The following is a 23,261-nucleotide window of genomic DNA, read 5'->3' on the forward strand; positions in this document are numbered from 1 at the left end:
TGTAGATATTGAGATTGGCTAAGCCACTTAGCCTTCTCTCAGTCATCGTGATTCTTAGGCACGTCTTGATTCTCCTGAAGAGTGGAAAAGGAGCGCTCTGCTGTGCTCAGTATTCAGTATGAGTAAAACATGTTTTCTTGAGGGGGGCTACAGCCCCTTTAGCCACCCCCCCTCCCATGCGTGAGCGCCTGAGAAGGTCTACCCACTTCTTCACGTGAAGAAAGCCCTAAGACATTAAAAAAAATAAAATACTCATATTGTGACTTTGTTCAAATCTTTTACAAACCTTGATATAGTCCTTATTTGGTAAAAATAATCATTGGTTACTAAAGTCTCAGCACACAGAGTTGACACTATCAAGGTCTGTATGGGAACACGTATTTTTGAATGGATCTTGATATAGTGATCCCATAGATTATTCTAGTACTGTAGCCTGCTCAAGAAATATATTTCAATGGTTTTGTCAAAGGTGACAAAGACTTTTGTTCTTAGTACAGCCTATTGCCTATTACACGAATTATAAAGTGTATAACTAGTGTTACATTTGCTTATATTAAAATGAATTACAACTACTATAATATGTACTATTATAGTAGTTGTAAGAAATAATTAACAGGCAAATGTATCTCCATTTTACTCATAGTCAATTATCATACGGCAATGATGGGTTATTTTAGATTAATATCTTCCCGGTTTTTCGTATATTAATAGCATCTTGTTTTTAAATCTTTAAATTTCAACTAGAAATTAACAATTGATAGGAAATTTGAAGTATGGAGTACAGTAATATTTGAAGTATGGCTATAAGTCTCTTCATAGGTCTATTCTGCTTAGCCAGAATTAACTTATCTCAAACACACCCTGTTTTTGACCTTAGTCATGTATAATGCTCTCATAACATGCTAATCCATGCCTGGTACAGGATGTGTATTAGTAAACATGTCTATTTGCAGTACTATAGTAATAGTATTCGTACTGTGTCCTCTGCATGTTTCTTTTTTTTAATTTGGATGAATCATCTCATTTATCATATTAATTACATGTTATTTATTTTGATAAAAATATAATATTACTTTTACCCATTATTATTTACTGATTTTATTTTTACACATCACACAATACCTTATAACAGTAATTAACGTATGGTAGATGACGTCAAATTGTTAAACGCCCATACTAAATTTCAACAGACGAAGTTCATTTTAGTAATCCTGACATTATTCATACTATTTTACTAGATTTGACACATTTGCTATGGCTCTATAATAAGTGAGACTGGTTAGCGTTAATCTAACTGTGTGTTATAAGGTGTTTGCCACATTCAACATGTTAAACAGGGTGATATATATACAGGGTGATTCAAAACTAAACGGCAATCTCTCGGGAGCTTATTCTATAGCTAAAAACAAGTAAAAAAGTTCATATAACCATATGCCCGGAAACGCTTCATTAGCGAGTTACGCCTAGCGAAAGATTTCGCCCGGATTTCAGAACCCTTGGTGAAGTCAGGCCGTATAAAAATGGTAAAGGTAGTTACAAAGATACAAATACGATTGTTTTTTATGTTTTTATATCTGACAAATTTATTAAAATTCGTCCCAGAGCTGTAAATGCAATACTTTCAGAGATATCTTACGTAAAACACAAGAATTGGTGCAAAGAAATAACACATTTTTGTGTTTAACGTAAGATTACTTCCATAAATGTTAAATAAAGGTCATTTTCTTCTTAAACAGATTTGTAGAACATTTAATTCTGAAAAGATTCATGTGAATTACTTAGGAAAAAAATTAATAATAGGTATTGAAATTTAGCTTTATTTAAAAATAAAACAGACGCACAAAAATGCATATTCTTATCTGCATAAAATATTAACTAATGTTTAGGTTGTGAGTAACAGCTGATCATTTATTCAACACTTTTTATCGTCATATTTTCTTTGCAAAGGTTGGCAATATCAGCTGATCAACAATTAAGTTCATGAAGTAATATTTGAATAACCTTTATGGAGGTTTTTGTATTGTGGCGTGTGGAGATTGTATTTTGTGAGATCCTGTGATTATTTGGAAATATTTTATACAAGTGTATAAAATATTTTATTAAATATTTATTTTTAAAATATTTTATTAAATATTTATTTTTAAAATATTTTATTAAATATTTTTATAAAAGTGTATGTAATTATCTTAGTAAATAATGGCAGATAATGTAAATGGTATGTATTCGTTTGAAGAGTATACGGACATGATACTGATTTACGGCAAAGTTAACAAGAATGGTTTAGCTGCAGTTCAGGAATATCGTGATACTTTTCCACATCGAAGAACACCTGATCGCAAAACATTTGAAGCTGTGGAGAGACGACTTAGAGAAACTGGTAGCTTTAAACCGAAGCGAATAGATACTGGTCGTCAACGTAGCGCAAGGAACTATAATAATGAACAAGCAATAATAAATGCTGTAGAATTATCACCAACCACAAGCACCAGACGATTATCACGTCAGTTAAATATTTGCCAGTCAAGCGTATGGCGGACACTTCATGAAGCACAGTTGTACCCATTCCATATAACACGTGTTCAAGACTTATTACCGCAAGATCTTAATAAACGGAAGATGTTCTGCCGCTGGTTAAGAAGAAATTGTTTACGACATCAGTATTTTCTTCGGCGTATTCTCGTTACTGATGAATCCTGTTTTACTAGAAATGGAATTGTAAATTTTCGTAATACCCATACTTGGGCGTACGACAACCCACATGAAACTGCGACGAGGCATTTTCAACATACATTTTCAGTCAATGTATGGCTTGGTGTTCTGGGTGATAATTTGATTGGTCCATTTTTCCTCCCTAATCGACTTAATGGAGTATCGTACTTAAATTTTTTAAGAACAAACCTGCCTACCCTCTTGGAAGATATTCCTGTTCAAAACAGAATAAATGCATGGTTTATGCACGACGGAGCACCTCCACATTTTTCTAATGATGTGAAAAACTATTTAAATGATACATACGGTAGACAATGGATTGGTCGAAATGGACCAGTAAAATGGCCACCACGTTCTCCTGACCTCACGCCAGCAGACTTTTTCTTATGGGGTTGGATGAAGTCAATTGTTTATTCAAAACGGATTAACACCATAGAGGAGTTACGTAATCGCATTACAGAGGCGGCAGAAACTATCAAGAATGCTCCAAACGTTATGAAACGCGCTAGAAAAGAGTGGATTCGTCGTGCGAAAACGTGCATTGCTAACAACGGAGGACACTTTGAGCAACTAATATAGGTGATTATTACAGTTTTATAAAGGTAAATACATTTTATGTTAATGTTCAGTCTAGAATAAATGATCAGCTGTTACTCACAACCTAAACATTAGTTAATATTTTATGCAGATAAGAATATGCATTTTTGTGCGTCTGTTTTATTTTTAAATAAAGCTAAATTTCAATACCTATTATTAATTTTTTTCCTAAGTAATTCACATGAATCTTTTCAGAATTAAATGTTCTACAAATCTGTTTAAGAAAAAAATGACCTTTATTTAACATTTATGGAAGTAATCTTATTGTTAAACACAAAAATGTGTTATTTCTTTGCACAAATTCTTGTGTTTTACGTAAGATATCTCTGAAAGTATTGCATTTACAGCTCTGGGACGAATTTTAATAAATTTGTCAGATATAAAAACATAAAAAACAATCGTATTTGTATCTTTGTAACTACCTTTACCATTTTTATACGGCCTGACTTCACCAAGGGTTCTGAAATCCGGGCGAAATCTTTCGCTAGGCGTAACTCGCTAACGAAGCGTTTCCGGGCATATGGTTATATGAACTTTTTTACTTGTTTTTAGCTATAGAATAAGCTCCCGAGAGATTGCCGTTTAGTTTTGAATCACCCTGTATATATATATATATATATATATATGATAGGGGCTCATTAAGTCACAAAAATGGACTGGTATGTATTGGGCCAAAGTCATGTCTTGTATTGTATCTTGCTTGATTTGATAAAAATGTCTCCACTGAAACCCCAGTAGCACTTCAAAGATTTTGAGCTTCTTTCTTTCTCATTCTTTATTTTTTCATGCTTTTTGTATTTTTCAAAAAACAAACAAAGTTTTACGCCATTGAGATCATTGATTGCTCCATACTTCTGTTTGTTCTTTTTCCATCCAACAATGGGTGGCAGTAGACTAAACTCAAGAACACAAAGATTCCGTTGTTTTTAAGTTAAAAAGCATAACATGTGAAGTGTATTATTTGATATTTTTAACCTATTTTTTAACCTATGATTACCTTCCTATTTTTTCTCCCACCAAAAAATGTTCCGTGGTTGTTGGTTGGTTCTTTTCATAATAGAAGTTTCTCTATCAATTTCTCAAAACCCTAGATTGTGTTCTTATACAGTGCAAACTTGCACTTACCTTTCGAATTATGATGTCATTATTACTGCTTCATAAGTTAAATAGATATATAAAGTTTTTTAAATAAAGTAAAACAGTTTAATGAGTTTAAAAATTGTTGTTTCAATGCATTCAAAATATTATTATGTAACTTAATTGTAATCAGAAAATCATTACATAATTTGTAACTCTGTAATGGACTTGTAAATACCGCACTCTTGGTCAGACGCTTTCAATCAGTCCACAAATAGTTGAAATCATCTTATAAATCATATTATCAGCTGAAAGGATCACTGACACTTTAACTGGCAATAAATAACGGTGTAATTGCTAGTAATATGCAAACATAGCACATCAGTTGCGTCACACATCTCAAAACGTTATCAACTGTGATACAGCAAATCTGTTGAAACATTTCTATTTAATTTCATATATCATTCTTTGGAATGTTTGAATTAATTTAGCATTATAAATACAACTATCTACTAGAAATGTTCTTACTTAGAATTAAATTTAGTGTGTTCTGATAAAAAAACAAATTCTCTTGCATCAACAATTTTGTATGTTTTGTCTTTGTTTACAAAATATTACGTTAAATATTCAGATGTGCTCATCATACAAAATAGAATTCAATTTAAGCCAGTGGGGTATATAAAAAATTATTTTTGAGAGGGCTGAGACAGTGATCGGTTTAGGAAGTACAACCAACACTTACAAGGTGCAATTTTAATGTTTCTCTTTCAAAATTTCGGGGTGGGGCTAAAAATTCCTCTTCCATTGCTTAACGGTACATACTTTTTGTGTTTATTTTTACCTGATATTTGGCTATTAATTATTTTATCTTAAATTTTTTCCTAATATTAAAGCTTTTTGTCTTCATGATTAATCTATTACATTGACACATGCTCTACTGATTGTGATGAAAATACTACAAAGTCAAATGCATGCCAGACTTCTTGTCAGCATGGGAGGTTTCTCATTCACTCCATAGTCAACAAAATCCTGGCAATTTCCAGTGGACCAATATTTGTCATTTTCAATTTCGATATAGAAGTAATGTTTCACAAAGTTATCATGCATAAAAATGAAATACACAAAGGTAGAAATCTGATTTCATCGTCAACTGATGAGAGAGACTCCATTAAACGCTCAGCCATCACACTGGCTAATTTAAAATATATAAATATAAAAAAGTTTTTAGAGCAAAATCTTTAATTAATTAATCAATACATTTAATATAACATTTTTAATGTTTCCTTGTACATTTTCTTTACACAGGTAGACAAAACCAGAGTTCACTTTTATTTGCATGATTATATAAAAACTGCATTATCCAGTGAGAAACATCTATCGAATTTCAATTGGCAGAAGGTATTTCTTTTCTTTTAAAGCTATTACCTAGGCATATGCAAACGCTTATATGGTATTATACTCTTCTACCTATTGCATATTATAGCACTTTATACAAATTTCAAAACTATGTATTCTAAAGTTAATTTCGAATCAATAAAATAGTTTGTGAGTATTAGTGTGTTATGTGACTATACTTGAAATTTTCAAATTGCTATTCAAGATATCTGTGATCCATCCTTCCCATTTTTCATCAGTTAATCCATCATATAAAACCAGCTGATCCGAATAAGTTACTCTATCTGAAGTGTTGATAATATAAAAATTTCATCTGAATTAATTTCCCAATTTACTCTTTTTGATTACTTATTTGTTTATTCCGTGATTAATATTTATTTATCTTTCACTAAGAATTATATTATTGTGTTTCTCAATTAACTTTATATTTAGTTTACATTTCATTATAAGTTTATGTTAAAATTTTACTTTGTATTCAATTATTGTTTATTTTCTCTATACGATATGAGGTTGGTGAGCCCTAACTCCATCTCTTTAACCTTCAGAGAGCATACTGGGGTCCACATAAATATCTTTTTCAAATTTCTCAGTTTAAGTTTGTCGATGAAATTTTTTGTACCCATTTAATTTTTGTTGGCACCACGAGATTTCAAGCCTCACCACTGGCCGCCTTATATTCCAGCTGTCAGCTGAGTAATAAACAACTTTATTTCTCTTGGGGTCCAGTGGATCCCTGTGAACCATTTAAAGTTGTATTTTTCCTTATTGTCTATATTTTATTGTAATGGTTGTAATGTAACTTTTGTGTTTATTTGTAAAATAATTTACACCATTTTCCTAATTGACTAAGGACAATTTTAAATCAATAATCAATCAAAAAAATTATGCAACATTATAAAACTAGTGTATTGAATTATGTAGCCTTTATTTTTATGGTCACTTTTTGCCTATGTTTGTGATTTTGTGTAAGATAAACATATTCATACTTATTTTCTACATATATTAAAGTATTAGCTGCTGTATAGTTTTGCGTATAAAACCTTTAAAAACTCATAAACATGGCTATTTTCAAAGTTTTCTTATTTTGTCAAAATTACAGTATTTTGCGAGAACAAATTTATAATTGTTATATTTATTGTTTTTAAACAATATATTATAAGTTGCACACACTAATAGTCTAAGGAAACAAACAAAATTTATATAAATGCAGTTTATTTATATTTTTAAGCGTGTGTTTAAAATGGAGTCCAGTAGACGCCTGTGAGCCTGTTGTAGGACAAAAATATATGTGTGCCTTTTGAAAGTTAATTAATGCATTTTTCATTTTGTTTAATTCTTTTCATTTTTGTTGTTGTCAACATGGTTACCCAAAATATAATCAGAGTGACTCCCTTGATAGACAGAAATCGGAACTCCCAATGGATGTTGTTTACCATTTTCAATACTGATGTAGAGGTAGACCTTCATACCAAATTTTAATCCTCTAGGTCAACACGTTACCGTTCAGTCAGACAGAAATTGGATTTCATCATCAACTAGTGAGTGAGGCATTGTGAAAAACTCAGCCAACAGTGTCACAAGGGGAGAAACTTTTCCATTACAGTTAGAAAAAGTATATTATATTCCTTGTCATCATTGGTCATAGTGTTTGTTCATTTGTTTTGTATTTTGTGTGTTCATTATTGGATTACTGACAGGTAATCAGTTAATTACAAAATATGGTAACTTATTGGTTCTCAGGGCCAGAGGTTTGATAAAACGTCAGGTAAAAATGTAGTAGTTAGGTTTCAATACATGAAAGCAATTATCATTAAAAAAATCTTCGGTAGCATTGTTTGAGGATGAATAGAAGAACATTAATTAATTACAATCTATAATATGTTTTAATATTATTTGTGCCAAATGGAATGAAACATGAAATTGTATACAGTTATTAAGTGATTGTAGTTATCCAGTGAAATGTTTTTATTTAAAATATTGTGAAAGGATAATTAATTATTGTCCAGAGAACTAATGGACATGATTTCAGTGTGACTTGAGATCAGTATAACAAGGCCGAATCTCTCTTTGACAAAGTCTTGGAATAATGCCACCAATAAAGTATAACCCAGGAATTCCATAGATTTTGGCAAATTTGGGCAACATTGTTGAAGTATTTGGTGAAAATTATGTGAGAAGATGGTAATTCTCATCGGCAATACTTTTCTTTGCAATTATTCTGATGCATAGGCCTTGAGCAGTTGAGTTATTACACTAAGCCAAACTGAGTGTCCAATAATTAAATATGTCCAAATCATGCTATGTAAAGTTCCACACAATTAATGTAGATTTTGACTTGTTGCAGATCCAACAAAAGCTGAAAGGGATCTGTTTGGATGGGCCAACTGTGCTCAAGATTGGAGACGTATTTGTGAAGGAAATGGATCTGGGGATGAGAGACCAGCCATCCTCTTTGCTCATGGAGAACACATACATACCTGAGCTTCCAGATGGCACAGGTACTTCCATATTGTACTTTTGAGGCTAAAAGTTCTCTTGTTTATTTATTTCCATAGTTTTACTTAAGTTTGTAAAGCAAGAACAACATTCACATAAATATGTGAATTATCAACACTATTGTGTATGATGCTTATCTAGTAGGTGATATTACAGCACCAATAGATTTCATTATTGGAAAGGAGTAATTTTTCAGTTACAGTACTTTATAACACCTCAAAAGGAAATTTAAAAAGTTTGATTAACATCTAGTTAATCTAAGTTTTGTTTCTATTCCTAAATGTTCATGACCAGTGATGCAAATTTCACTGCCCCCCCTCCACATGTGAAATAGTACCTATCAATCTTTTAGTAGGGTTAAACAAAATTGACACTATAAACTTTTTCAAGAGCAACAGTTGTAGCCATGGATACGTTTACTTGTGTATTTATACTAAAAAAAAGTCATTACATCAAATGGCTAGCTTATTCAGATAGTTTTAGTTAAGTCCTGAAATACGGGTACATGATCATTTTTAAATTATGCACTTTGTGTTTGGGACAACACTTTATTCTATTTAATTGCTGGGTATATATGCTATATTCACATTCATTTTTTGTAAATTTTATTTTTATAAGAAAGATGTAAAACCATAACAGTATTCATATAACGTAACTATGGTGGGAAGGGTCGATTGAATGTGAATCTTGAGTTTAGCTCCAGTTATCTTCCTCTTAGTGCAGCATCTAGAATCTATGACTTTGTGTGTGCAGCATGTGGAATCAATATTCACATAACAATATTGTATTTGACATTTTCAATTCTTAAATGGTATACAAAACACATGAAATATTGAGTGCCACAGTGGTTTGTAAGATAGCAACAACAACAAAAACTATGTGAGAACTCAGTTTCAGTTGGAATGAGAAAACTTTTGGCTTTCAAAAGGGGAAATTGACAGAAAACGCACTATTACTATTATATATTTACAAATAACATATATAATAGCTTTAACCACTCCAGAAAAGTTTCTCCACTTTTCATAGATTACAAAAAAGTCTTCGATCTAATAAACCACAATATATTTTTTAAAGTTAGTGTTCAAGGTGTTGTGTTTGATTGGTTCAGCAGTTTTCTTGAAGACAGGGAGCAGGTGGTGTGAGGATCAGGAATTGTCTCAGCTCTCCCTTTCCTGTAACTGTAAGAGTCCTGCAGGCCTCAGTGACTTCTGTACACTTTTTCTTATTTTTTTAAATAAGCTTTTATTAAAACAATTTCACAGACTCACTCAAGCTATCTCTGATGATATAGGCTTATTCTACTCACATTCTAGCATACATTTTATTTGGATTTCAATTAATACTAATCTTGTAACTATGAGTAAATAAATGGTGTAATTTAAATAGAATGCAAGTCAATGTTAGTAAGACCAAATACATTAATATTTTGCTTTTTAATAATTTTAACTTTAATTCTCCTATAGTTTTCTAAATTTTAATTGCTTACATAATAATGGTTGTTGTGAACAAATAGAACAAGTTTTTAAGTATTTAGGAGTGACAGTGGATGAAAAACTAACCTGTACAAAACACCTTTTTAATTTACAAAACAGTTTTAATTAGATAGTCCAGAAGAAAATTTTATTATTTGTGAAATTATTGTGATAAAAATTTATCCAGAACGTTATATTTTGCATTAATCCATTCACGTTTGCAATATATTATAGTGTTTTGGGAGGAGTACTTTTAAAATTCACATTAATAGACTGAGAACAGCTCAAAAATATTATATAAGAGTTATATTACATAAATTTAAAAATTAAATCTCTTTCCTTCTGTTTATATTGCCCATACAGAACATTGCCAATACAGAATTTGTTTGTTTTTAAACTTTTAAGAATCTTTTACATTTCCAGTGGTAACACTGGAACTTAAAATTTATTTTATAGTACAAGAAAGGCAAGTAATCATTTTTTTAGAGCTCCAAAAGTTAATAAAGAAATATTTAAAAGATCTTATATTTTTTGGGACCACATTTCTTTAACAACTTATGAAGAAAGATTTGTGCTAATATAAAACTCTATTTTTAAATCACTAAAAACTTTATGTTAAATTTCAAAACTGTTTTAGATTGTTTATATAGAGATTGTTGATTTATTTTGTACTAATTCTTTTTAATCTAATTTATTCTATAATAGGTGGAGGTATTTTTGTGTTATACCCTTTTTGATAATTTTTTTTCTCAAACGCTATGTTCTAATTATTTATCTTAATTAGAAAAGAAGTTGTTAAGTTTGATTTACCACCACAGCGTCGACTGAGTATAATGTCGGTTTTTGTTGAAGTAGGCTGAATGTTTTGTTGTTTGCTTATTTTGTACCCTCTGATCACAATTACTTGGAAAAGTGATCAGGTAATGTCCTAGAATTCATATTGTTTGTATTATATTTTTAACTGTAGAACTCGTTATTCAGTATTGAGTATCTAACAGAAACCAATGTTGCAGAGGAAGGACAGTTCCTGGCCCTGGACCTGGGAGGCACCAACTTCCGAGTATTACACATAGTGTTGAGCAAAGGTCGTATAGTCAAGGAGCAAGTGAAACATTACCACATTGCTGACGAATTACGGCTCGGCTGTGGTATCAAGCTGTTTGACTTCCTCGCAGCCTGTCTCTCCTCCTTCGTGCATGAACACAAACTAGCCGATCAGAAACTCCCTCTAGGTGAGTACTCTAAGTGCTGTCTATATAAGCACGGAGTTTGCAATTAGGCACAAACTGGATTTAGTCCTAATGAGAAGAATCGGAAGATATCCATTTAAATTGTATTTCAATAATTTATGTACATTTATAACATTTTTCTATAAATACAACATTTTAAATCAAAATTTAATCAAATTTTGGTAAAATAATGATTAATTTGGTTCTAGACTTAGCAGTAGAATACATATAATGGTATATGATTAAAATTTATTAGGTGCTGATAGAATCTCATTAAAGATATGTTCGCAAGATATTTACTAAAGTAATTGAATTCAGCCCTACATCGTGTGACATCATGCAGCAGATATCATACAATATTAGGAAAACTTGTTTGATTAATGGTCTTCAAATATAACATGGAACATTGCTTTTATCAGAGAACATGGAAAATTTCTCTCAATCCCACTCATTTTACTCAAAATGTACAGAATGGGTTTATAAAATCACACATTGCATTTTCATTCAAGCAGGAGCATAATTGAATCATCTATTATGTAGACAAATGATTCAAATTGTTCAAAAAGTTTAAATTTTTATTCACTAGACCTTTCAACATCCACAATGCCTATCACAGGTGCCGTCAAGTGCCAGCTGTCCTCATGGATGTCATGTATCATTCCATTCTTACAGTTACTGTTACACAATTGTGTGCTTCAATCATCTTATATTTTATATTAACACAAGCAGTTACCCATGGATTCACGCACAACTTCCTTGGGCTTTGTACGTGTATGAGCACTACTTGTTCGAGTTAATTATATTTCCGATGCCAAAGTTGAGTATGCTGATATGTCAAAAAATGTTTATTTATGGCCATTGTAATTTATGGTTATAGTATTTGTTGTGTCTTGTATTGCCTAGTTTCCCCAATCAAGAAAAAAAAAAATATATATATATACACAGGTCTAGAGACCTACGTCTGTCAAAAGACACTAAGATTGATGCTATAATAGTCTTGAAACATATAGTAAATGTTAGATAGGTAGTAACTTTGTCTTTGATATCTGCATTACAGTACAGGCCAAACACTAGGTCCATAATATTTTATAAAATGTACAGTTAAAATTATATTTTTAGTAAAACTTTTGATTTTCTTATCTGGGTGTTTTATTACTCTGTGCTCAATAGTGGTTGCAGGAAAGGTTTAAATAAGAAGTGTTGTTATTATTAAGCTTACTCTAACTATAAATGTGAACAAATTTAAAATAGTGGTTAAATTAATTAAACATCAATTTGGTTTTGCTGTCATAAAACAATGCTTACATAGACCATTTTATTACATTCAACAGACTCTTGCAATTAATATTTGTTTGCTGTAATGCAACTTTAAAGACTAAGACGGGATTTTTCTCTTCTTTAGAGACCAGTGGGGATTAGACCTGAGGGGTTTTAGAAATAAGAATAGGACTATATGTTAACAAGGGTCACTAAGGATGTCTATGCAAAATTTCATTATGATCGGTAGAATAGTTTACAAGCATAATAAACAAACTCACTTCCGCATTTATAATACATGTATTAGTTAGGATTACCATAAAACAATCAGACAGTATTAGGTGGTCTGGTATTAACATTCTTGTTAATTTTCGTTTCAGATGATATAAGAGAGTGTTAAGTGGGACTAAGGGTTGGATCACTTTCAAACCACACTGTATTAGTACGTTATCAAGCAAATATAATATTTGGAATGTTTTCTTAAACCAAAATAAAAATTTTTCTTTAATTTTTCTACAGTATTGATCTCAAATAATGCTTAGTATTTACTTCAGGATGAGGTCAGTTAGTTCCTAGATTTTGCATATCTCTTCCTTGACATTTAAGCCTAAGCTCGTTGTTCCAATCATCCTCATGGTCACCATAGCTTGATTATTATTTTTTTCTGAATTATTAGTTTGCATAGTAAATACAGCTTACTGCACTAATATCATGCCACAGCATATTTCTGCTGTTGCTCCCTTCTAGATAATTTTCTGATACATATACCTCAGTTTCTGTTCTGTTTGATACTTTAACCTCTTCACGCATGAATTTCTCTAGGGCTCCAAAAAAAATCCTAATGGTAATAATTTTTTAATTACATGTTTTCTAGTTATAAAACAAATATTTTTTTCAAAAAAATATTTCATTACAACTATTATTTTTATCTGGCACCAAATGGTGCCACCTGCCTTGTGGGACCTGTGAAAACTGGCACCGTGCGGTGCCACATAGTATAACAATAATTGAAGTAATTAGGTTAAAGTTTTAATTAAAACAATTTTTGAGGTTAAAATTGCATTTATTTTTGTATTACAAGCAATACTCAATCATCTTCACTTTCTGTGGAATTTTTCCATGCATGTGGGACACACTGGTTCATCGCATTTTCCACATAAAAAATCGTGGTTCGGCTTTTGCAGCTTCTGTCGTGACATCTTGGCGGATGAACGGTATCAATTTTTTTCGGGTAGTGGCCAACTCCCATCATACCGAACCTCAACAGCCATCTTAGGTGGAGCTTGTTTCTTCTTCACCGGTTCTTGACAGTCAGTTGAAGGTCTTCCCCGTTTTTTGGAAAGCGAAGGCTTGAGCCATTAGGGATGTGGCTATGGCAGCTTTAAATTTCAAAAGTGGATAAGTAGGTTGTTTGGTCCTGACCTTGAACAAGAGCCAAGCATTCACAATTGTAATATTTATGAAATGAAAGACTATTCTTAAATACCACTTTCTTGTTCTTGAACCCATGGGGGTAGTGTGCAATCATCCGATCTACAAGATCAACTCCGCCCATGAACATATTATATTGTTGAATTGCATAAGGACGACTTACTTCAATGGTATCTTTCTTCGACCTATCCCAACGACTTACTGTGTCTTCTGGTTGAGACCCAGCATATGTGGAAATTGTGTGAACTGCTTTTTGTGTCCATCCATCTCAAAAGAGTAACATTGTCTGATGATGTGACAATCGACATTTGACCTCTACTAAGTAGTTCTGGAGCTACTAAGCACTGTTTTGCTTCATTTGGGATCCTGTCAAGCCTGACTGTGCCAATAACAAATATTTCTTGTGTCTTCAGTTCTCTAACAAGAGGAATTGAAACAAAAAAATTATCCATAAAAAGTTTAATGTTAAAGTTTTGAATGTCATGACAAAGACGCAGTACCATATCTCCAACTGGGCCTAAATATGTTCTTGGTAAGTTTTCTTTGCCTGAATACAACTCAAAACAATTCACATAGCCTGTGGAACTGGAAACGTACCCAAACTTTAAACCCCCATTTTTTGGGCTTGTTTTTTATGTATTGTTTCAAGTGGCTGCGCCCCTTAAAAGGAATAACCATTTCATTCAATGGATTGGTTTTCATCTACAGATTTAGCACTATGGAACGTTGTGTGTAACTTTTCTACCACAGGGCCTAATTTTCCAAAATTTGTCATTTTTTAAAGTTTCTTCATCATCATTGTTGGAAAAATGAAGATATCTTTTTTATTTCTTCAAAACGGTTACAGGACATTGTGTTAGCAATAAACTCCATTCGTAGACCTGAGATGGATGACCAGTACATCCTGCTTTCTGGATATCGGATATACGTCATCATAATATTGATACCAAAAAAGGTTTTGAGTTCTTGCATTGACAGCTTAAAGTTCATCTTTCCTTGTTTGAAAAGCATATCTAATTGTTTCATTTAAAATTAGATCAAACAATGAGTCAGGAAACAGTTTACTAAAAAAGTCAATGGACGATTCCCCATCAATGTTGACAGAAACCTGACCTTTGAAAGGAGGATGTTTGTAGGTGAACTCATTGTCCTTTCCAGCCTCCCACTCAATGGATGGTCCAAAAAATGGAAGTTTCTTATTTTTGAACGTATTCGTTTTTAACCTTTTCTTTTTTACTTAGGCCTCTTTCCTTGGCTAAGCGACCACAAGCTTTGTTTGACACTGCCTTAGTTTTTTGTATGGTATTATCTAATATTCTGTTTTCTTCCAAAACAGTACAAGTGATCATTACTTTGTAACTTAGGGGTAGGCCTACTGGTAGTTGAATGTGACAGCCTTGACGAAGTACTTAGGTATAGGGCTACCAGTAGTTGACTCTAAATTTATTAGTAAGCCTACACTTTTTTCACTTTCAAAACCATCAGGCCTCTCTGGTTCTGGTTGCTTCTCTGCTACTCCAAACAAATCAAAGTTCATTGTAATCTGGCCTACCTGCATCTTCAGTGTTTTCAAGAATACCTGCTTACTCAGATAAGAACTCTGCAAGCTCCACTCTTTCTTTGTCAGTCATCCCGTCATCATCTTCATCTCCACTTCCAATATAACTCAATTCGGAGTCAGATGGTATTTCAAGTTCGCTCGCAGCTGCTTCGAGTAATAAAGCAATATCCTCGTCTCGCACTCTTCTATCCATTTTGAAACACACTGAAAAACAAATCGTATATAAGAAAGGCTATAAGATATAAAAAAATGCAACCACAGTAAGGAAATGTTAAAATAAACAATGGCTTAACCAAACAGAAATTTTGAAACAATGAAACATTAGGCATATGAAAGTTTCTAATTAGAATGTTAGGATTTTGAATGAAGATAAGAATTTTTTACAAATTGTTTGCTGTATTTTTTATGAATTGGAGTAAATTAAAAAATACATAGTCAATTCACACATCAGCTAATAAAAAGTCTATAAGGCAGGTTGAAGTAGCGGAGGCATTTTTTTGTTGCCAAGTTTTTTTTAGCCAATTAGTATGGTTATAATAAACTAACCACTAATTTTAACAAAATAAACGATTTAGGAGTATAAAAATCAGTTAAAAATAGTGTTTTTACAAAAAACGAGAAAGTTTTAAAACATAACCTCAAAAGAAAAGACATCCCTAATGCATAGTGGCACCATATGGTGCCACTTACATTTTAGCTTATACATACCAAACTAATTTCAAACAGTTCAAGTAACTTATAAAATCTTAAACTACACATTCCATTACATAAGAAAAGTATTTTTTTACTTACCTATAGACACCATCCAAGAGTCATAAACATCAGTTAAAACTTGACAACTTCCAACAATATGGTAAACAGTGTTTCCATGGAGGCAAAAAAAAAAGTAAGATCTAAAAGCAGACTTTTAGTCAGCTGATTGTTTGTAAAACTGTTCTAGTGGCACCAACTGATGCCACCATGCATTTAAGGAGACTTTTTTGTGTAAAACCTAGATATAATGATAACTAAAACATGTGGCACCGTATGGTGCCGCTATGCGGGAAGAGGATAAACTTTGTTTTTGTTGCATTAAATAATTTTCGTACTTGATCAATTTAAAAATATATTTGAAGTAATAGTGCTTGGATATTATAACCATATGATTCTTGGATATATTATTTTTTTAATGTAGGCCTACTTACTTTTCTGTTTTTTATTTTGTTACTAATTGTCTTGATCTTTGTTGAAGGTTTTACATTTTCATTCCCCATGCACCAGCGCAGCCTGTCGTCGGGCCTGCTAGTGACGTGGACTAAGTCATTTAAGGCGTCAGGAGTAGAAGGAGAGGATGCTGTGCAACTGCTGCGAGAGGCGCTGGAGAGGCGAGGGGACACACACATTGAAGTTATGGCAGTGCTGAATGACACCACTGGTAATTCAATTAATTACCCTTTCTTCATTATCAGTATCTAATTAGGCAATACAATACCATTAATTCATAACAAATATAGTATTAAAAATATTGGATTAAAGATGCATTTACTTTTGTAATCAGAAACAATAAACTATAACTATTTAATGGTATTTTGAAATTTGATTTTAGAATAATTTAAATGTAATGTAAACTTGAAAATATACATTTTTAGCATAAATTTAGAAATAAGGTTAGAACTAAATTTAATATTTAATATAAATTTTCATTTAAATCAATTTTACATTAAAACTATATTTGTTCTGTTTTGACTTTTTGTGTGATTTATTTCTTACTTTCTTTCATCTTTTAGAATTACGATGGGAGTTTTTTTTCATAAATCAGGTGCTTTATTAAATAGTTTAATCATATGGGAAAATAGAAAAAAAACATAAAAAGTGTTAGCTTTAAACAAAAACCTGATTATTTCAATTTGTACATTACATGGTTAACCACTGTTTAATATAGTATAATTCTTATAGAAAAAATGTGTTCTGATGTATTTTTCATTTTATTATACTTTAGGGTCTTAATGAGAGAGATATAGTTTTCATAACCTCCATAAACTATACGTGCTATCATTGTAAATTGTAAAAATTAATCAGATGTTAGGTGAAAAAATACTATTAAACTTAAACAAATACATACTGACTTCAACAAGAGGATTTAATGGTTTTTTTTTAATTGGCTCCTTTATTAAAAAATGACATAAGTTTTTATATTCTTCAGATACATATAAATAAATTTTGGGCAGAATAAATAAAACATCTATCTCATCAAAATTATTTTTAAGTCACTTGTTATACATATATGAGTGCTAAACAAAATTAATTGTTTATCATTAGTTTAAATGGTTAAATAGTTTTTTTAATTGACGTAAATACATATTTGCTTTATTATCTTTTAACACTAAACATGTCAGTTTTTTGTATTACATGTACATCTGCAGACTTATTACACTCTGTGCATGAGCAATATGGTAATATGGGGAGTACTAATCCATTTAAGGCTCTGGGAATTGTTTACTTTGTAAGTTAAGTAACTTGTCTACAAGCATTAGTTAGGATAATATTTACCTTGAGACCATTATACAGCACAGTAGTTACAAAACATCTTTTGTGCTTGTAGTGCATCTCTTTTCATTTCATTTTTAGAAGAGACTCTGTATATACGTAGTTTAGGGGAATGATTGTGTGGTCAGCAAGCTCATCAGTTAGAATGTACTTTTATACGAGTACAAGGTCTAGGTAGGAGTATGCTGCACTATGCGTCACGTAACAGGCTTCGCTGAGGTTGCATGCAAAATTTCAAATCAATAGTTAGTTTCTTTTATTCTTGATATGTGCTGTGGACAAATAGACAGACAGTCAATCAGAAAAGAAATTTTCGAGTGATAGGCTTTAATAATACATACCAAAAAAGAAAGTCACATCTGCAAAGAAACTAATGGCATCTAAATTTTTAATTACTCGAAAACAACTTTATATACATGATCAGGTACCACGTCCTAATGAATTAGGCTAATATAATTGGCTGGCCTTGAAACAGTTTGTTCGTCTGCATCTAACAATACCTTGTAATGTGTGTTACATGCTGTTTCCCTTATAATACAACAGGCCATGTGGATAGGTCATGTACCATGTTCTGGTGCATTTCAACATAATAATTTGGATTTCACCTGTTAAGAAGCAGTAAATAATAAATCTTTTGTCCTTTGTTTCACATGAAGTGGAAGATTTGCTGTATCAAATCTCCTCTACTACAAATCAATGTGGGGGTGAACTATCATTACTGTGTATTACTGAATAGAACTGATTGGGGATGATTGCCCACAGGGACTCTGTTGCAAGGAGCACTGTTAGATCATCGGTCAACGATAGGAATGATCATCGGGACTGGAAGCAATGCCTGTTACCTGGAACGAGCCGAGCGAGTGCATCACTGGGAATGTGAGAGACACGGAGAGAGAGATGTGAGTCTGATAGTCATTGTCAACACAGCCTTCAGAATTTCTTCATAAATCTATACCAGTGTTTTTATGGGTTTTGAAAAGCTTATTTTGGAAAATTGATCCAAATGAAAATATACATGAGTATTTTTGCTTATTTCACAAGTAAAAACAAGGACTTAAATGTTGGTTCAATATTTTAGAGGGACATATACCTGAGCATTCATATCTGGTATTGCTTGAGTTTGATTATCAAAACATTGATGAATATGACTGTTGCTCTAGCTCACCATCTTCTTATTGGAATTTCTGGAATCTGACATGTCACAGACTTGACTCCTGGAATCTGGAGCTCAAATGTTACTTTCTACATCATTTTGACATGATATATACTACAAAATATTAGGTTATCTTGGTAAGGACTTATTCTCATTGTCTTATCAGGTGCACAATTGAGTGCTTCTTCATTACCGACTTGTTTGGATCTCTTCAGATGAACATAACTCCAGATTCCAAGAATCAAGTTTCTGACAGTGTCATATTCCTGACACTGCACTAATAGAAAGGTTGAAATGTATATTATCTGTGATTAAGTTCTGCACTTATTACCAGTAAGCTAATAATTTTCACAAGAAAAATATTATAAGAATACAAAATAAACCACTAATAGTTTTTAACATGAGAGAATGCACAATTGTTACTGTTACTGAAGAGACAATATTTGATACATAACCTCAACAAGCAGTAACAGAGTGACGCAAATGTAGTACGGTATTAAACGCTACCAGGTATCATGGTAGAGCTCCTGGTGAATCCTTACTAGTACCTAGCATAACCCATTAACCAACAGAAGTGTGATCATGATCCAAGAGAATTGGATGAACCAATTTGACTGGGGCCAAGAAAATGAATTGCACTCCATTTCATCAAGCTAATTTAATGTTGTATTTATGTATAAATTTACATTCTTAATGCTGTTTATTTTTGTAAAGTAAAAATTAAACTCTGATCTAATTATAGATTTTATAAAATCAAAATATTCTTAGAATTTAGAAACATACAGTTCAAACACATTGATATAATTAAATTAAATCCTTTTTGGAATTAAAAAATTTAAACTTTTTAACAATATTTAATGTTCTTTTTACTTTCAGTCTTGTTTTGTTTCTTGATAAGACACAATAGATTATCATTTTAATACTTATAGTAAAAATAAATTGAAATTATAGGATGTTTGATTAGATTAATTGCATTTAATAATTTTTGAAACTGTTCCAACTTAAATAATATACATTTGGCTTGTATAATTTAGTTTTGGTAATTTATCACAATTTGTAGAAAAAGTATAAAATGAAATATAGTTTTTTAATTTATTAACCCTTTGAGTGCCAAGTATTTTTTGAGTGGGTATACTGAAAAGTGCCAGGTATTTTTCTAGTGGGTGTACCTAAAAGTGCCAGCCCTTTTTCAGGCATTTTGCAAGGTTTTAGTAAAAAATTCACAGTTAGATTATTTAATAAGCTATCAACATGATTCTTTTTTTATTTTTCTCTGAAAACTCTATTTAATTAACATAAAATAACAAAGTTACCATAACACTAAATTTAGGAATACCAAAAATGGACTTACCTAAAATAAATTCAAAAATATTTTTTAATTTCATATTTTAACCAAATTATTATGACAAAAAAATTCATATCCTTTTCTTAGTCCATATCACTGGAAAGTGTATGCAATTGTCTGTAAATCTTGAAAAATGTATATTATTATCTTCAATAATGAGTAAGTTATACAACTTTTAAGAAACTATTGTCACATTGTTTGTGGTAGCTATGGCAACCAAAAATGTTTATATGTGAGTTTCATAATTTAAAGTTTGATCGGAAGTGTACTATAACAATTTATTTTGAAAAAAACGATTCTTTACAAACATTTCAATATGATATTATTTAAAAATATTAAAGGTTACAATTTTTAGTGACTTTTTCCCGAACGTCCGGTAAAATCGGACGTCGGCACTTTTCGGCCAACTTTTGTCGTCCGGTAAAATCGGACGTTGGCACTTTTCGGCCAACTTTTGTCGTCTGGTAAAGTCGGACGTTGCCACTTTTCGGCCAACTTTTGTCGTCCGGTAAAATCAGATGTTGGCACTCAAAGGGTTAAATATGTCTAAATATGAAACTTTGTAATTGCAGATCATAATTGATATAGAGTGGGGAGCATTCGGTGACAACGGTGCCATTGACTTCATCAAGACAGATTACGACAGACAAGTGGATAACCACTCGCTGATCAAGAACTCCTTTACGTAAGTCAAATGAAGAAAGTGAAAAATTGATTAATGCATTGACTGCGGAAGACACCACAGTATGTGTTACTTGTTATGACTAGTCAAGATCACTCAGCAGGGAACATGTATTATAGCTAGACAATCGTTTAACACATTAGCTGAGGCAGATTTTGTGTGCTTGTTGCTTGTATGACTAGTCCGTACAGTATGACTAGATCATCAAAGTTCTTAATTGTTAGTACACACTGTGTTGTGAATATTGGGTAGACATTATATAATTTTCCAAACTTGACTTGATTGGATGAGGTTTTATTGATTTTAATTTCCTACAATTTGTTCTAGTACAGTAAATTAAAATTTTACCAATAATTTTATGTCTTTAGGTCTAATTTTTATATTTAGTTCTTGATTTTAGCTCTTTGAAGCTTTTTGCTAAGTACTAATATTGATCGCAAAGTTGAAGTAATTAAATTTAGGACTAAAGCACAATTAATTGATTTAGTCAAATTTGGTTTAATGTGAAATGGTAAAAATCATTATAACCGTTAAAAACGGTTTTGGTTGTAAAATAACGCCAGTGACTAACGTTGGACTATGCTGAAGAGTTTTCTTATGTAATCTATGTGGGTGAACATATTAAACAAGTGATGAAGTGCATGAACCGATCTTAGTAAATGTGATTGTTCATACTAAAGTCCAATTATAAACAAAAATTGTTTTTATCTTCATTTGTTGTTGTAGAACCTTGTTACTCTTTTGATTTAAATATTTGTAACATTGCAAAGATTCACTTGTTCTGCTTTTTAATTGTGCAGTCGCCTTAGATGGGGGTTACATTGTCGAAACAGCTCTGCAATGGACAAAAGATATTCACATGATTGTATAAGGATTATTATTTATTATAGCTATATCTTCTGAAAGTATATGAAACTAAAAAATATATATTAAACATAATTAACTTTTATGTTCTAGGTTTGAGAAGTACATAGCCGGAAAATATATGGGAGAGATAGTAAGAGTCATAGTAGCAGACTTTGCTAAATCTAACCTTATCTTTAATGGAAATCTCAGTAAAAAATTGCAAGAAGCCAACCAATTCACAACAACACATGTGTCTACCATTGAGGAGTAAGTGATGTTCAAATTTATAGTTTTTATTACCTTTCTGATTTAATTCACCATGTTAGCAATAAGGAATTTAATCATTGAGTTGACATTAGCAGAGTTGCATATGTTAGTAATGGCACAAATACATTAAGAGTGTTCAAGAGTGCCTGGAACAGTGCTGTACTGGGGAGATTACAAGTCACACATTTCTTGTTAGGCAAAAGTTGTACATCTTGCCCAAACTTTAATGCGATTAGTTGCACCACCTACCTGACGTTAGTCACAGTAAGACTTATTTTAAAAGCAGTTTTACCTTTTCTTTCATTTTGTTGTGGTAGATTCATAAGATTCTTTACCTCTTTTGCATTGCCAAAATGCTCTCCCTTGTCCATCTTCCCTTCGGAGATGGGATACGGACATAATAAGTCATGTTGATTTTGACTCATTATAATTGCATAAGCACAAATTGTTGTTGGGGGGGCATACATTTCTCAGTAATTCTTCTCATTCCTATATTTTTTTGAAAAATTTTGATAAACTAAGTTCTAAGATTTAAGATTTCAGAATCCCTTTAAATGTCTTTTGTTCATTTCAAAATGTAGCAAGTATGAGGTTAGTTATCAATCAAAATTTCAACCTTCTTTAAATGAGAAAACCACAAATACATTTCAGTTTTCCGTATTATTATATTGTAAACTATTATCAACATTAAATCAGTTTAACAGTGGTGTTTGCCAATAGTATGAATATTCACAGCATTATAATTTCATTATAATGGCACTTCACACAACATAGACTTTATTTTCACAGAAATCCACAAAAACACAAAATAGTGATTTCATAATACACTGCATTGTGGGCAGACACTACAACAGCACTGAACTTGGAAGAAGTTACACAACACTCTTCTACCTGTCAAAAAGTGCACTAGAAAGCTCTACCCAGCACAGATCTGGGCTAATACTACTCATGTTTTGTACATACAGATTCATGATCTTTCACCACTCAGCAATTTGTAAAACCAAACAATTTTATAAAAATGTTCTATTATACTAAGATGTTAACCTAAGTGCCTATGTATTGAAATTGTAACTAAACAAATCTTTTATTACATTTATAAATATGTTAAAGCTAGAGCTCTGTGTAATAAAGTACCCATCATTATTATTATATGCAAGACAACAAATGTGCAAAACTAGAGAAGGTCCACAAATACACTCTTCTTCTTTACTAGTGTAG

General features: G+C 31.7%; 1 protein-coding gene and 1 long non-coding RNA gene across 3 annotated transcripts in view; one reads left to right on the plus strand and one right to left on the minus strand.

Moving 5' to 3' along the window:
- LOC124359384 (hexokinase-1-like) overlaps positions 1–23,261 on the plus strand; it is a 94,322-nt gene that overhangs the window by 62,530 nt on the left and 8,531 nt on the right. For both annotated transcript variants that reach the window (XM_046812078.1, XM_046812077.1), the window contains exons 3-8: positions 8,123–8,276; positions 10,760–10,978; positions 16,456–16,638; positions 18,513–18,649; positions 20,821–20,933; positions 21,888–22,043. In XM_046812078.1, coding sequence (XP_046668034.1) covers positions 8,123–8,276; positions 10,760–10,978; positions 16,456–16,638; positions 18,513–18,649; positions 20,821–20,933; positions 21,888–22,043 — 962 coding nt within the window. The remainder of the gene's footprint in view (positions 1–8,122; positions 8,277–10,759; positions 10,979–16,455; positions 16,639–18,512; positions 18,650–20,820; positions 20,934–21,887; positions 22,044–23,261) is intronic.
- LOC124359385 lies at positions 8,689–18,513 on the minus strand. Its single transcript, XR_006922146.1, has 3 exons — positions 17,754–18,513; positions 16,409–16,675; positions 8,689–9,452 (listed from the first exon to the last, which is right to left on the minus strand). It is a non-coding gene; the product is annotated as an uncharacterized LOC124359385 (long non-coding RNA).

This window comes from Homalodisca vitripennis, chromosome 4 (assembly GCF_021130785.1).
Source record: "Homalodisca vitripennis isolate AUS2020 chromosome 4, UT_GWSS_2.1, whole genome shotgun sequence".
NCBI lineage: Eukaryota > Metazoa > Arthropoda > Insecta > Hemiptera > Cicadellidae > Homalodisca > Homalodisca vitripennis.